General features: G+C 38.3%; 1 protein-coding gene across 1 annotated transcript; it reads left to right on the top strand.

Moving 5' to 3' along the window:
- The first annotated feature begins 339 nt into the window (after positions 1 to 339).
- LOC145780851 (uncharacterized) lies at positions 340 to 2612 on the top strand. Its single transcript, XM_082592498.1, has one exon. The coding sequence runs from the start codon at positions 390 to 392 to the stop codon at positions 1590 to 1592; it is 1203 nt and encodes a 400-aa protein (XP_082448624.1). The 5' UTR covers positions 340 to 389; the 3' UTR covers positions 1593 to 2612.
- The last annotated feature ends 14003 nt before the right edge of the window (positions 2613 to 16615 follow it).

Here is a 16615-nt window from a genome sequence, read left to right as displayed (position 1 = left end):
TTTTGTCAAATAATTAAAATTAAACAGATAAAATTGAATTATAAAAGTGCTGCAAGTGCTAATGATCGTGAACAGTGATCGCATATTGTATCCAACAATGACATGCATTGTTTAGAAAGTTTTTAATTTGCTATGTAGCATTGTAAGTGATATCTCTAATTGACGCAGCCGCAACAACAGGTGGGATAAGTAACCGCTAAGTCTCGTATCATCCGGTTTAATGTCACTGTGCCACCTCGTCATAATGTCATGAGCTTGCATGCTGTCGTTATTTTGATAAAAATACAAATGACCGAGTACAAGTAGTTTTACAAGTTGTTTTCCTTCACAGGCCGTTCTTATACCACGTATGTTAAGTTTGTTGTGGAAGAGCTATTCTTTTAATTAGTATGGATGATCAGGAACATGGAGATTCATTTAAAAATGAAGATGATGATTCTGCTTCGTGTGATCGAGATGATGTTACTGAAGAAGATGCTCCACTCGAACCAGCTTGTGAAACAATCCCACCTCCAGTTCCTCCTCGTCCACAGACAGGAAAAGGCTCGAGAAAGCAAATGAACAATCTCAATGAAACAACGGCGCATGATAATAGAGGTTCTAATCAGTATCGCAGTGTACAAGAGATTAACCCATCATCATCTTACTTCAATCGTGAATCCACAAGAAGTTCTCCTTACCGTCATCCAGATTCCACTTACGATTCGCCAGGCAGATCCCCGACTTATAGTCAGTATAGGGATCGAGTGCAATATGGCGAAGAGACAATTTCTAATGCTTCTGCAAGACATCGAACTACTTTCAGAGATGAAACATCTTCAAGTTACAGAGAATATGAGAATGTGGCGTATCCCAATCGCAGTGGTTATGGTGATGGATCGTCATCAAGTCGCGGGCAGTACGCGGGTGAGGCATCGACCAGTCGTGGGACAAATTCAAATTGGACTCAATCGTACACAGAACAAGTTAGTCATGAAGAGATACAGATTGGTGAGCAATCGTACACAGAAAGAGTGAGTCGTGAAGAGATGCAGATTGGTGAACAAGCTCGACTGCTGCTTAACCTCTTCATCCAAGAACGTGTGGAGAACACCCCGGTTGAACCAATCATCCGTAATGTATGCCAAGCGGACAAACAGGCCTTGGTGCGCAGCGGGTTGTCTGATGAAAGTCTCAGCGATATTGCTTTAACGTTGCGCAGAATCGGTGATGATATGTCTCAAAATGTTGAACTGAATAACTTCATCGAGCAGGTCCCCATCGATTCAACGAGAGACATTTTCATGAAAGTATGCCTTCAGATATTCCGTGATGGAAACTTGAATTGGGGAAGGGTTGTAGCTTTGTTTTATTTTGCATATAGGCTTGTTATGCGAACTGTGACACGAGGTCTCGACAGCCTTCCCTGGGTGCGAAACATGCTTTCATGGGCTGTTGAATTCATTGTAAGAAATCTTGCCAAGTGGATTTTAAGTGTAGGCGGCTGGAGGATGATGAAAGACTACATGAATGGTGTATCCTCGCAGACGTGGGCGGTCCTCACCTTGGCCAGTGCAGCCGCCGTGTTATGGGCTATTTTTAAGAAAGATTGATGTATGCCGTACATGATGACTTAGATAGTAGCATGAACTTTCGTAGCCAATTTGTAGAATCTTCTAACGCTTTTTACTTCATATACTTATCAAATCAAATATTACTTTTAAGCCAAAAGATATAGAACTTTTCTGAAACTACCAATCTAACGTTCACGATCAGGGCTCTCACTTTTTTATTTTCAACTCTCTTTCTCGCATTTTCAACGAATCATTATGAATTTGCATAACCCTGTCCATTAAAACGATTCGGGTAACAATAGGCCTGGTATTGTGTGTCAAAACTGTGTAAGAACAGCATGCATGATGTTGAAAACATTATGAAAAGTTGTGCAGTCTAAAAACAAGAAACATCAATACCGTACTTCAAGTTTAAGCATATATACAAAAATACGGTTTTAGTGGAGTGGTTACTTTCATCAATCATAAGCAAACATTTCGCTAAGACATTTAGCATCCTATAACAGAGAACAAGAATTGCAAACGTTTTCAGCTATAGGCCTTAAACCTTTGAAAAGAAACTAATTTATATTGTTCAAATAAGAAATGCGTGAGAAAAAGCTTTTTGGAACTTTATCCTTGAGTGAGAATCACTGTCTGTTATTACTAACATATCACTACCATTAATTACAAAACTACGTTTCATTGAAAGCACTTGGAGAAATTTCTTCAAATATCCCTAAAAACTTTCTTCACCTCCACGTGGTGGCCCCTAAAGTACCAACTTGGCAAAAGAAACTTGTTACAACTATTGCTATAAAACAATAATACAAGAGGACAATTTTCTTAAATTTTTTAAAACTTGGAAGTGTATATCAAAAAAAAGGGAAGTTCTTTAAAAGTGAGAGCCCTGTTGAAGATGCCGCCAACCTTTTGTATGTACGTCAATCGTGTTTGCTTTTGTAATTCAATAAAGGTTCTAGAACCGTCGCTTCAATTGTTTATAAATATACTGTTTTGTTTTTTGTTGACTTTTTACTGTGGCAAAGTTTGTTATAAACAAATTATAAGACGTTTTAGAAGAAATGATTGAAATTCCAAAATACGTTTCTGAACACAGCAGGTTTCAAAAAACAGTTGATGATCAACTTTGGCAATAGGCCTAAAAAAATTCCATTGAGTGTGACCCGACAGTTGAACGATCAACGATCTTCTCTTGCAGCAGGCACAAGGATCATCTGATTCCAACAAGAATCGAAAGCAGAAGCACATGGGAATAATTTTATTGCTTTACTCACGTTTCGCGCACCATGCGTATGGCGTATTTTCAATCCATTTCGCGCACCAGTGGCGTAGCCAAGGGGGGGGTTTTGGGGGTTACAACCCCCCCTTTGGCACGTGTGTGACGTCACGATATTGAGAATGATGCTTTCAGTCTAAAAAAAAATTGCCTAGTTTTAAACAAAATTGCATTAAAAGAGCGAGTTTTGCCAATACCAAACATTCAAACATCTCAGCCAGGAATTAGCAACAAGAAAATACAGAAACTTTGCTTTTTTTCCGAAAAATGCCGAAGAAAACATGATCTTATCCTTTTGCTATGCTACCGGACAGCACCATTTTACAGGAATATTCGTACCCACATTTTTGTTGAAAATGCTCTCAGAATGCACCAAATTCAAAGTAATTTTTCAAAATTTTTTAGGGGAGGCCCCCCAGACCCCCCGCCGTTGGGTGGTCAAAACCCCCCCCTTTCAAAATTCCTGGCTACGCTACTGTCGCGCACCATAGCATTGCAGAGGAGGGTCGTTGTTTCGCCGTTTGGTCGACGTTGCTTTACATGCGAGCTCCCGGTGTTGGGTTGCTCAGCGAAGGCAAGTTGACCCTTGTGTTCTATCAGAAACAACTTAGGTTTGTGATACCGAAAGTGGATTAAGCTGTGACGTGCCACAGCATCATCAGAACCAGTTTCGAAATAACTTATTGCTTGTGGGAATCTTCGTTCTCAGACCTAGTCCGCCTATTGGTGAAGGCTTTAAAGTTTAAACTACGGATGCATTGCCGAGTTGTGATAGAGTAAAGTTTGCGATTTGTATTTATGAATTATTACTCCAACCATTAGGTACCACTGAATGGAGAGTAGTCCTGAAATGTGTTTCCTAAGCACACACTCCGAGAGCCGACCAACGCTGCTTGATATTGATCCGGGCACTTAATCACCGAGCTAACAATAACACAGCAAGGTCGAGCAGCAACTGTCCATTTTTGTTTGTTGTTGTTATACTCACATAAATTTTAAATATTTCACTTAGGCCTACTCTTTTTTCTCTCTTAAAATTCTACTGAGGTGTTACAACCGTGCTATATTTTTAACCGATTATCCTGCTTCGGTACCAAGCACGCTATTACGTTCGTGTTTAGTCGCTTCTATCTTTTTCTATAGGCTACCTTTGCTATGTTTGGCATATACTGTATATGTACAGTTTTTCGTTGTGATGTCAGAAATAACAACAAAGGAGTGCCATTAATTTTTAGGCAAAATTAGGTTTTCTAGCTGAACTTTTTCACTTTGTGCAGGCCTATAGTTAGTTGCCGAGATCAAATGCTCACAAAAATGGTGTCTATATGCAGGGGCGCCGGAACGATTTTTGACTGGGGGGGCAAGATTACGAAAAAAGGGCACTTTTGTTTACTAAAAGGCCAATTTTTTTTCAAGTTTTAAGATAAGACATAGCGATAATGCTAATCTATCAGCTCACTATGTATTGAGTAATGATAGCCTACAAGTGTCCGGTATACAAAGAAGGGCATCATGCTATTTTATAATGATGTAACCTACTGTCAAGCCTTAAAGCAGCCTGCGGCCATGGCCGCTAAGTAGTGCTTGAATGAACTGCAGGTGCTACCTCCTCAATCGGTCAAGTTTGGCCGCCGGTCTCTCCTAGCCAATTATTTAATTTCGCAATACAATGATCGTGGATTAACTGTCGAAAACATGCAGTATCAAAGAGTGACGCAAAGTTAGATCAGCGCGTCATAATCGCCACTGTTGCATTGTGTGGGGAATATTTGTTATTGATGGAATATCCATCTGCGATCGCCAGCGCTGTAAGTCTTGTTTGTAATTCCCGACGTTTATTTTAACAAAGTCTTAATCCGAATTACTAATTTACATCGGCTGGCAATATTGTCGTTTTTATGTCGATTCGATGTTGTCGGACATTGAATCGTTGTTAAAAAGGAGAACAAAGTTAGTTGACATCAATGGGAAAACATTTTTTGATCATATTTTGCAAAAATTATGCTTCTTTTAGTAATGTCTTTTAGTAATGTACATCATTGAAATAGCTAAAACCTCAATTGCTAAGACAACAGGATCAGATGTCAGTAGATGTACGGTAACAGAAAAAATATTTCGCACTTGCTAGTGCATCGTCAGTTCTGATAAAGGGCAGTTAAAGCCTACAAGTAATGTTTTAATCATTGAACGAAACGTTTTCGTATGGCCCGCGCCTGTTGTTGTACAATGTGTTATTTTTGGCCTGCAGACACACAACAATTATATAAATTCAACTTGCAGTTTTCAGAAAAATTATTGTGGCTGTTGGCTCGCGAACACTTATTATCAAATCTGGCTCGCGTGGGAAAAAGTTTGGACACTCCTGAATTAAATGCTTGATTGAACTATTTTCGTTGCCTGTAGGCCTATTGTGTGTTTACAAAGCTTTCTAGACAAAATAGTTAGCTTCAATGGCATTTTTGCTGCAAGTGTAATCCAGTGATTATTATGATTTTTACATTGAACGAAGTTCTTTTCATGCTGAGGAAAGTAGGCTAATTTCAGCTTAATACGAACATGCAACGCAATATTTGCTAAAAAATATTATGAGGCCCATTTTTCGTATTGTTTCCCGACCAGTGCTGATTTCTTTCGGAGGCCCTGTCCATGCCACGATTTCTTTTGCTGTAGGTTAGGTGTTACACACATTGCACTTTTAGACATTTGTTTCAAGTAACAAACGAGCCAAACTGAGTTGGTAATCAACAACGTCTACAAGCGTTGTATCTATATAAAACGTATGTAGGTAAAAAAATAATTTTTGTGGAAGTGTGAGCGTGTCCTTTAAAATGTCGTTTAATATCTTACAGTGAACCAGGCAATGAACGTTCAACAACAGTTCCATAAAATGCACCAATTTCTTGTAGAATTTATAAATCAACATGTTACATTGGTAGGCTATACAAAATGTTTAGAAAACAAATAGCCTACAAGCCGTCGGTGAAACGTCATCAAGCAATATAATCCCGTTGAAAATATAGGCCTAAGCATGAAAACCCAAACTGTCAAAAAAGAGGACAATTGAACATTTTTTAGTGTCCTCGGAGGACAATCCATTTTTCTTGAAAAAAGAGGACAAATCCTCTTAAAAGAGGACGTATGGTAGCCCTACTTTATAAGATGTGCCGGATTTAGATTCAATACACCGGGTTTAGAACCAACTGACAGTGATAATACGATACGTTTCGAAACAAGGTCCAATCGAGCGATTTTAAAATTTGTACCAATGCACTCTCATACAGGAGCAGAAATCGCCAAAATTGTTTTGGAGTTTTTGGAAAAGCTTAATATAAACATTGAAGACTGCCGCGGTCAAAGTTATGATAATGCTGCCAATATGAGTGGCAAGTATAACGGTCTTCAAAGTCTTCTGCGCGAGAAATGTAGTGTAGCTCATTATGTGCCTTGCACAGCACATTCACTTAATTTAATCGGTAGATGTGCTGTAGAAACATGCCGTTCTGCTATTGAGCTTTTTGAATTATTGCAAAGCCTTTATTCATGGCTCGTCTCGTCTACTCATCGTTGGCAAATCCTTCGAAAATTCCTAGATGGTTTGCCTGTTTTAAAGACATTATCTGATACCAGATGGTCAACTAGGTATGCTGCAGTCAGTGAATTAAACAAAGGATACAGTGAGACCATTTTAGCGCTTGAAGCATTGGCCTCTGATAATGCTCAATCTCGAGAGAGCAAAGTCGAAGAATCTTAGCCCTAACGAGATTCATCAAGCTACTGTTGCATTGATGAAGTAATATCCCATGGATTTCGAAGCCAATTTTCCAACTGAAACAGTTCATTTTGCATAAGTTTTCAAAGTGAAAACTGCTGATGGTGGAAAAGAAGCCTCAGAAAACCCTGATAAAGACAAGTGGAAGACAGTGTTGAGCTCAACATGTTCTTACTTCTAAGGGAAACAGGTGCGTTGAAACCTTTCCCAATGTCTTCGTTGCTCTGCGAATGTATTTGTGTATGATGGTCTCCAACTGCAGTGGAGAAAGATCTTTTTCAAAATTAAAGAGAACCAAAAACGAAGTTCGAAATTTTTCGTGGAAAGAGCGAGTTTCGAATCTTTCGCTTCTAAGCATTGAACACGATATTTTGGATTCATTGAATTTTGAAGAATTGATCAGCGATTTTGCCACGAGAAAAGCAAGAAAGCGTCCATTTTGAGTTGATATGAACAATTCTCTAGGGCAGCAAACAAAATGACTACCGGTACCGCCTACCAGTTTGCAGTTTCATTTTTGATTTATGGCCTATACTCCTATGAACATGATTCTGTTTTTATCGTGTGAAGCTGACAAACAATTCACAGTTCATACATAAAGTTGCGGCCAAAAACAAACGTTTAGTTCTTTTGTGAAACGATTAAGCTTACTTTGATCGCTCTGTATCTCAACAGTTTTGTGTTTAAGCATTCCCACCAAGCACTAAAAGTTTATTGTCATTGCTAAATTTGCTTTTCAACCAGAAAACAAATCTTTTCCGAAAAAATACTGTTGAAAATTAACCAAGTTTTTCCTCACAATTTTCTTGGGGCAAAATTGTTTGTTTTGAACAGTACAGTATTACACAAAATAAACATGTTATCGTACAGTACATCAATAATCGCCTATAAGCAATTTGTATTGAAAGTGTTGCCACTAAAAATTGTGGAGAAAGGATCAAGTTCACTTTGAACAGTGATAGCCTATCTCACAAAAGGCAACTAGAGAACAGTGGCGTACCTAGAGAATAGTGGCGAGAGTTTGCGCCCCTCTAATAAAGTCAGCATTAAACGAATTATGTCATTTTGTTGTTCTAAAAATAATGTTCCTGTTTAATCGCTTTTTTTTTATCCCAATCGCAGCAAAAGCACAGTAGGCTACCAACTACACAATACACACAACTCGGGGTTTGAAGGCGGAGCCCCCAGCTGCTGAGAAATGCTTTTAGCTTCATTGATCGATAACCTTTTTAGCGAAAAATGTCACTTGATGAGGGCCCTCACTTTCAGCTCAGCCCAGGGCTCCATAAACCCTTAATCCGGCCCTGACAGTCTCTGCTTTTTAAGGCCACCTCGGGAACGGATGGTTTTGGGTTTATTAAGCGGGTGGACCTATGAAGCCGGACACGACTCTCTGTCACTCCTATACATTCTCCAATTCCAGACCGGACCGAATTGAGATTAATATCGGGTGGGTCTATTAACCGTGTGTTAAATAAGCAGGTCTATAGCATTAGCCTACTACACTACTGTATGATCATACGCACCATACTCCAGAGTTGAACCAATTACGTTTTTTCAGGTCCAATTACATTGCAATTAAATTGCTCTGAAATTTTCAAATTATAATTAAAATTACTTTTAAATGTAATTAATTACACGCATCAAGTATAAAAATTAAACGTTTCAAGCTTTATTTTTATTGATGATTTTTGTAGTGTGGTAATGATCAGACTGTGAAAATTGTCTGCACCAGTAAGTTCTTTTTTTGGGTAGGCCTACAAAATTCACCAGCTATCGAAAAAAATGTTTTTGCTGGAGCTGATGCTCCAGTTAGGCTTAAACGTAATTGTAAAAGTGATTGTAAGCTGGACTAAACATTTTTACAATTATAATTAAACAACAACAAAAATTTTCAATTAAAATTGCATAAAATGTGTAATTAATTACATTCAATTGCAATAGTAATTGATTCAACTTTGCTACAAACACAATCCACACCATAGCCTACGGTTTGCGTTTCATTGTAAACCATGACGATGCCATGACAACCACATTGAAAAACCTGCTGTTCTTCATCAACCGCACCAACATTCTAGTTCTAGAATCTACAAAGTACAACAATTTATTTTAAGTGGAGTTGAGATCTGATGAGCAAGTGTATGACGTCATAAAATGGCAAACCAGAAGCTTCCAAAAGAAATACTAATGGTTAAACAACATGTTTATAAAAGTAACTTCGGCAAGCTGGGTTGGTTCAAAGAGGTTGCCTCAAGGTACATGAAAGATTATACAAGAGCACAGCAAAAGCTTGAGAAAAGAACATGGGCTGTAAATGAAACCGCATTTTACGTCTTACACAGAAACTTCATAAAACCATCGCCTTCAAAATATTGCTCCGGTAAATTTTTAAGCAAAAGTCATGAATTGTCAAAGCAATCTCGTTTTCCTCTCCAGCCAGAAGATTGATGGCCGGTTTCAGAACAAAAAACTAACTCCAGGTCTGGTAGTCTGGAAAAGCAATTGGCTCAAATAAAAAAGCGCTGCTCTTTTTGACCAAACCTAAATAATTTTAAGGTAGTTTTGAGTAGGTCACACACATACGGTCACCATTTGGAGTCACTACACAGAAAGGTGTCGTACTGGCAGCATCGCGCTAGGTGGCCCACGTTGATTCTGCCGCAACGGATAATTTACATCCTGACTGGATATTAGAATGGAAAATAGTTTTATTTTACTTTTTAGGTATTTAAATACTTTTTTTGTTTAGAGTGAATGAACCCTTATTACTGATATATTGTACTCGCTATCGCCACTATCTGCTATAAAATTTTGTTACTTATTACTTATGTTATGTCACTGTTATATTCTGTATAACTATCTTCCAGCAGCAGCAGCAGCAGCTTGTTCTTCGGTCGTTTCAACGTAAACCATCGTTCAAAGGTGACCGGGTTTTATGCATGGATAGCTTTCTTTAATCATCGTCTGTGAATGTGGTGATTTCCTGGAACAAGTTGAGTGGTACACGAGCAAACCATCACTTACTTGGACACGATAGGTGGTGCGTGGTTTCAACCCGGTCAGTAGCGCGGCATCCACACCAGGATCGGTCTCCATGCTGCAATAAAAAATATAACTATTGTTGAGAAGACGTTTCTCACTTAGCATGAAGAAAGTCGCCCTCTTGCTGTATCTGTTACTGGCGTAGACCCTATGATCTCGCCCTCTGCTAATTCAGCAATTTCACACAGAAGCAGTGACGCTAGAAACCTGAGATTTCTTGATTTTTACTTTTTTTTCTTGCCCAAACTTTTAATCCCGATTATGTTGGTATCGGATAATTGTGAAGTTCACAATAAACCTTTTGTCACAGCCAGTTATGAAATGCAAGAAATTTGCTGATATTCAATAGCTTGATTGACAGTTTACTATTAGCGTGGGGTTTCATTTTGTGTTTGTTATTTATTACGCGACGGCGCTAAAATTCTATTTCGTACCCAGACAGCAAAATCCGTCATTTTTACATTGCTTCAACGTCGATTTTGCTGTCTGGGTAGGGAGTTGGTCTTTGACACGATTTGAGTCATTCTTTGCTGGCAGACAATAATTAGGAAGGTAATTTGTTATTTGCGCAAATTGCTTTGTAGTGCAAAAAGTGTATGGAATACTGTTTGCACAGAAACGGAAAAACAAAATTGATGAAATTCTGTGTTCAATGCAAGAAGACTTTCAAAATAAAATGTGAACTGAAAAATTTGACCAAGAAATGGCGAAAATAGGTCAAAAACCGAGTCTTTATCTCCTTTTCTACCTAAAATACACAATCACGAATATATTTTGCAAAATAAATTGATTGAAGTGATAGATGAGGCTTTGACCAACGGCATACTTTTTCCCGTTGTTATTTGATATAAGCCGACGGAGTAATTAGCAATAAGAGAGACGTAGACCTGATGGTCTCGACCAGTAACTCTTGACGCCAAAAGGAAGCAGTAACAGATACGGTTAAACGCTGATGCAACAAACGTTGTATCGTGATCGAAAACCATTGAGTATTTGAACGCATCGTTTCAAACTTAATTGAAGCTTTTTTTAGTCTTAATTGAAGCAAATTATTTTTACAAAGATCTTTGTTGAAGTTGTTGAAAAACTAAAGATGAATAGTCTTGAAAAAAAGTTGGGACTAAAAATCCATGTTTCAACCCACTGAAACTTTTAGAAGATAAAGTTCTCATCACACTAAGCCTTCGGCACTAACGAGAGTAGGGTGGCCAGTTACTCCACTCTATCGGCCGCTTTTCTTTCAGCAACTACGCCCACTCAATTTATACATCCTGGGTCGCAGTGAGGGGTGTTTAATGACAACCCGCTTAGCCGGGAGTCGAACCAGGATTGCATAATTGGAAAGCGAGCGCCTTATCCGCTGCACCCTCCCACTGCTAGCATGTATGGCACAGCAAATAGACGCTGAGATGACACCCACTGGTATTTTCCGTCGACAAGAATTCGATGCGGGAGTGAAGCGGCTCCTTCGATTATTTTCCATGAAATCATCAGCCTGGTGCCATCACATTTGTTCTCTTTCGAGGTAACCACAGACTGGGCAGCGAAACGCTCTGAAAATAAAAGTAATTAATGTTGTCCAACAAGTAACCTTATAACAGCCACGCTTCATTTGATGTATTTTCTAGAAGTTGACTTGAGGAAGGCTTTGATTTTGAGCCGCTGTATTTTGAAAACATTAACTACGAGGAAAAAAATCAAAACATGGAAGTTGTTATACTTTTAACGGTCTTTTCGAATATGTTTACAAATTTTGTGTATTTTTTCTTGAAAATGCTTTAAATGACTAAAATTTCTGACAAACTACAAAAATTGTGCATATTTTTTTATATTTTGTTTGGTTTGCTTATGAAGATCCAAACAACATTCTCAACCTGCGTTAAACTTAACCGCTGAATGTCAGGCAAGTGTCAGGCTTTCCAAACAAACGTTGCCACAGTGATGTTTACGTGTTATAGGAAAAAGAACCGAATAAGCTCGACGTGCAGAAAAACAAAATTTCTCTGTAAATGATTGAAAACTGCAGGAAAAAAATTAACGGAATGGCCCGTTTCAGACAATTCGGTTCGGAGAGGCCGATTCGGTGATTTCTTGAAAATAAAGCGATGGCTTCCGTTTATTTAAAAAATTTGTACGGATCGTTTGAGTATGTTATTGTTTCAGTGAGATAGATGCAAATTAGCTGATATCTTGCGGGTACAAGCTGTAGCGATATCTAGCAACAATAATTTTATAGGATCGGCAATTAACAGTGGCGGCTCGTGACTTTTGGCCATGGGGGTGCTGTAAATGGTGATGTTAAATATGACGTCATGAAGTGACAGGAACGGACGAGCGCCGAAGACGCGAGCCTTCTAGGGGGGGGTCTGGGGGCATGCCCCCCCAGAAAATTTTGCACATTTATATGCTCTAAAATGCCATTCCTGGTGTTTTCAGGACAAAAAATAAAAATTTTAAGCAGTTGAAAATGTGGATTTTTAGAACTTTGAAACAAAAAAAAAAGGTTTTTTCGTAATACTTTAGCTGCCAGCGTTTTGAAAAAGTGAGAGGAGTTCTCCTCTTCCTCTTGTTGCCATGGTAATGAAAAAATAGGTTGCCAAACTATTGAAACGCACTTTGAAATTTCGGAGCAAATCGGTGTTGCAATTGATCGGCGAAATGACAATTGCATTTACAAGCGCCGCGCCAGTCAGCAAATCAGTTTTTTTTTACATTGAATCAACTTGTTCAGACGTGAAGTCTATGCAAAGAAAAACGATAGGCCAATTGGTTGATTCAACGTATTCAGACGTTGAATCAATGTAAATACGAACTGTTAGGCTAATTGGGTTCTTTGAACAAATCCAATGGCTTTAGTAAATGTTTCTCAATTAAAACCTGTACCTAGTCAGCAAAGTTCCCTTTTGTACATGATTTCAACGTCTGGCGATGTGAAATGATACAAAAATGAAAAAATTTGCAGGCCAAGTGCCAGGCTACCGTACCGACGTTGCACTTGGCCTGTTGCACCTATAGGCTACCATGTTTGGTTTGCCTCTATATGACATACATTCAAAAGTTTTGTTGACAACAAAAATTCTTTGACTGTTTTGAGTGACAGCATCTTTTTGTGAAAAAGGTTGTTTTGATATAAAGCACTTATTTTAAAGAGTCTGTTCAAACTACTAACTTACAGGCTGAAGGCACTCAAAAGCAAACAGTGGATGAGATATATTTCAAATATCATATTTTTATTATTATTTATTTGCTTCAGACAAAGCTGTCCATATCCAAAACAACAAAATAATACACAAAATGCAAATGCACAAAGGTCACAGAGAGCCACTTTGGATGTAGTCGGTTTAAAAGCTCACTAAATAGGCTATCTACTGTTACAAATTTACATATATACAATGAGCGTTGGAAGAATTGAAAGTATTCAGAACGATAAAAACAATCAGATGACATCAGGCCTGATATAAAGCAATTTGAGGAGTGAATGCAACGGAGTGAATGCAATGCATAAAATCATCAAATAACTTATTTAAAAAAATGAACATATTATTACCATAAAAATGTAGGACTAGCAGTAAAAATTGACTTTGAACATTGATTTAGTTGTGATTTGCAGTAAGCAACTACCCTGACAGCAAAATCTGCCATTTTTACATTGATTTTTACATTTTTATTGCCATTTTTACATCTGCAGACGTTGAATTAATGTAAAAATGGTGGAGTTTGCTGTCTGGGTAGTCATAAAACATTGAGAGCTATAAGCCTTATTGTTACTCAACGCAAAAAGAAAGTTTACTAGCTGGACGCATATTGGACATATGTGTGTAAATGCCACTTGTACTATGAGACAACTATGAGACAACTTGAGATTAACTTCATTAATGGTCGGCAGCCGTGGCCGAGTGGTTAGCGCGTTGGGCTCGGAGTCGAGAGCCTGCATGTTCGACTCCAGCCACCCGCACTTGCTGTTGTTTCTCTGGGCAAGAAACTTAACGATAATTGCCTCTACCTAGTGATCGATTTCGAGTAATGGGTAGTACCAAATTTAAGTCATAAGTAGAGTAGACAACCGGAAACTGACATTGCCGTCGGCTGCAGCGTGGGTCAGGTGTACGTCGGAAGGCATACACCGATGCATAGCGCTCAAGTCCGCTTTCCCGCAATGCAGGATAAAGATAAACAAACAAACAAACAAAAAAGACAACTTTCCCAACAGCTTTTCCTCTGACTATTTATGTCAAATACCGTGATATCTTCTTCAGCTCTCTTCTTTTATTCCCGCATCTACATGAGTTTAAAATATACTATTGTCTTATTTCATTTTTAGGTAAAAATTTTCACAAAAGTTGCGGTACTTGTTTGCATAAATACGAGCAGTTTCCTTTACAGTACAGTAGGCTATGCTATTATCAGGTACGGTACCATGTAAAACATCATAATCTTAAGCAACAGAAAGCAAGGTTGTTAAAACTAACATTTAAATTGGGTGATCATTTATTTTTTCTCACCTCATATTCCACTTGACTTTCACTTTCATATTCAAAATTACTTGTCTCTGCCAAAATACTTATATATGGTTTGACAAATCAATGTTGGACAACACATTTTATAGATTGGAATGTTTCAAATTAACTTATTTACAACCTAATTCAATAACGCAAATCTGCAATTTATATAGCCTATACCATTAAGGTTTGATCTGGCATTATGGATTTGATGTTTCATACAGTAGGCTATGCAGTTTAAAGATTCATAGCCTATTCACTGTTGGCATATACCGGTAGTTCAGTGTATTTTTCATCATTAACGTGTCTGGAATGAAAACGGTACCGTATACGAACATGCCAATAAACAGGAAAAGGTACTGGTAACCAGTTAATGCTATGAATAGGTCCATCTATACTGAGAAATGTTAAAGAAAATAAATGTAGCCTATGCTGTAAGCATCTGTTCTTAGTCCAACATCATAATTGTCTAAAACACTGACGTCTAGGTCTAACTCGACAAAAATACTTAATTTACATTAGTCCAACTCTAAACAGCTCAAAAAGCAACCGCAAGTTAGTGAGGGAGAACACACATTTAGCTGCCTGACTAGCTTCGACTGACAGGGTTGCCAATAGTAATACCACTGGCTTAGGCTACAGTCCAGCAGTTTCTGTCGTAAGAGAAATTTCAAGACTACAACATGGCAACACTGGTACTGCAAAAAACGCAGTCCCTCTCCCAGCCAAAATCGTCGCTTGTGAGAAATTCGCGCATGCGCAATACCGCACAAACTAGCCGAAACTGGGACTGCAGTACCAGAGTTTCCGTACCAGAATTTGTTTAATGCGGTTATTTGTGCTATTGTTTTCTAGATATGACGATAGGTTTGAGAAGATTTTCAAGAAATACACATATATTAGGTTCTTCAATAAAGGTTAGGTTATACATTAAGTTATATGTGTAACCAGTGAAATTACGCTAGGGGGTGCTGCAGTACCGCAGCACCTTCTGACGAGCCGCCACTGGTTGAAAATAATGTCATGTCTAGAAGCATAGGATTCACACACATCGTAAACAATTGTATAACAATGTATAACAATTGTAAAATTTCTAAACTGGTGACACGTCGAAATATCATGATAAGATTGATTTGTCCTAATAGGCTAACATTTTTGCTCAAATTTACGACATTTTTTCAGCAGGGGAGCGTCCGCCCCCGCCCTCCCATCTCCTACGGCTATGAATACACATTTATGCAAAGACGAAGTAACTTGGAAAAACTTTAGCTGTAGCTAAAATAAGTCGAGTGATGCCTCTTTAAATAGTAAGTTAGGCCTACTATTTACCATCTCAAACCATTGGCGCAGAACGAGAAGCAGCTATATAATTTGTAAAAATTGTGACATCACACCCGGTTTGCCCTAATACATTTCACCTACAACGTGTTTTCTACAACGGTGTTGAAATGGCAGTGTAAACGAATTATATCTTTCATTTTCAAGGTAATTTTGACGTCTCAATTTGCTTCTTGGATTAGGCTAAGACAAAAGTAGCGGAAACGCGCGCTACTTTTGATCCGAGTAGCGCTCTACTTTCAAAGTAACGGATGACCACCAGTTTTAAGATATATTTGTGCACTTGTAAGAGACTAGGGTCAGTGTAGACCAGGGATTCTTAAACTTTTTTAACGCGGACCCCTTTAAATTTTTGGTTTGCGTGGACCCCCTTTGTGGCCTAGTCCGAGAAACTTTTTTGATCAGCATGAATTTGACACAACGCAACAAAAATCAAAATGAATTGGTAATAAAATTTATGTTTTATTAAATTTAAAAAATAGCGAATGCAGATTGTTTTCAATATTTTTGATTTAACTTCATTAATGTGACGGATGCTGCTGTTTGTCTTCAACAAAAACATGAAATTGTGGCTGCGTCTTTGATAGGGCAACACGCATGTCATCCTTTGCATCCAACCGGTTTCGACTCTTTGTTTTGATAGTTACCAAGGATGAAAATCCTGACTCACATAAATATGTAGTCACAAAAGGGATTATACCAGCCATGGCTCTCTTTACCAGAAGAGGATATGCTTGCGTCAACGAACTCCAAAAATCGCCAATACTTTTCGAATTGAAGAACATTCTTAACGATTCCATTGCCGTCAGTTCAATGAACTCATCTTTTGCAAGGTTCTCATTACTGATAGATTCCAGTTCAACGAGGAAAGGGTGACGTATCCATGCTGTATTTTTAATATCTTCCGTGGCAGTAAAAGCAAAAAAGCAGTAGGCTAAACTCTGAAAGAGTTTTGCAATGCTTCCAAATGTCTGCGTGCAGAGAACATGGTAGAGCATTACAAACTGCAGTTTCGTTTTAAACCATTAATTTTTCCAACGTTGAGAAATTAGAATACTGTAGTTGTTAGTCTCCAATCTCCTTTTCCACAGAGATAGAAAAATTGTCCTGAAAAGCTTTCAGTTTTTCAGAAGCG

Source organism: Aplidium turbinatum, chromosome 12 (genome assembly GCF_918807975.1).
Source record: "Aplidium turbinatum chromosome 12, kaAplTurb1.1, whole genome shotgun sequence".
NCBI classification, from domain to species: domain Eukaryota; kingdom Metazoa; phylum Chordata; class Ascidiacea; order Aplousobranchia; family Polyclinidae; genus Aplidium; species Aplidium turbinatum.
Note: the sequence above shows the minus strand (reverse complement) of the source record. Positions and strands in the feature narration are given on the sequence as shown.

Excerpts from the sequence above, each read along its gene's own strand:
- LOC145780851 (XM_082592498.1), top strand. The coding sequence starts at position 390 with ATGGATGATCAGGAACATGGAGATTCATTTAAAAATGAAGATGATGAT.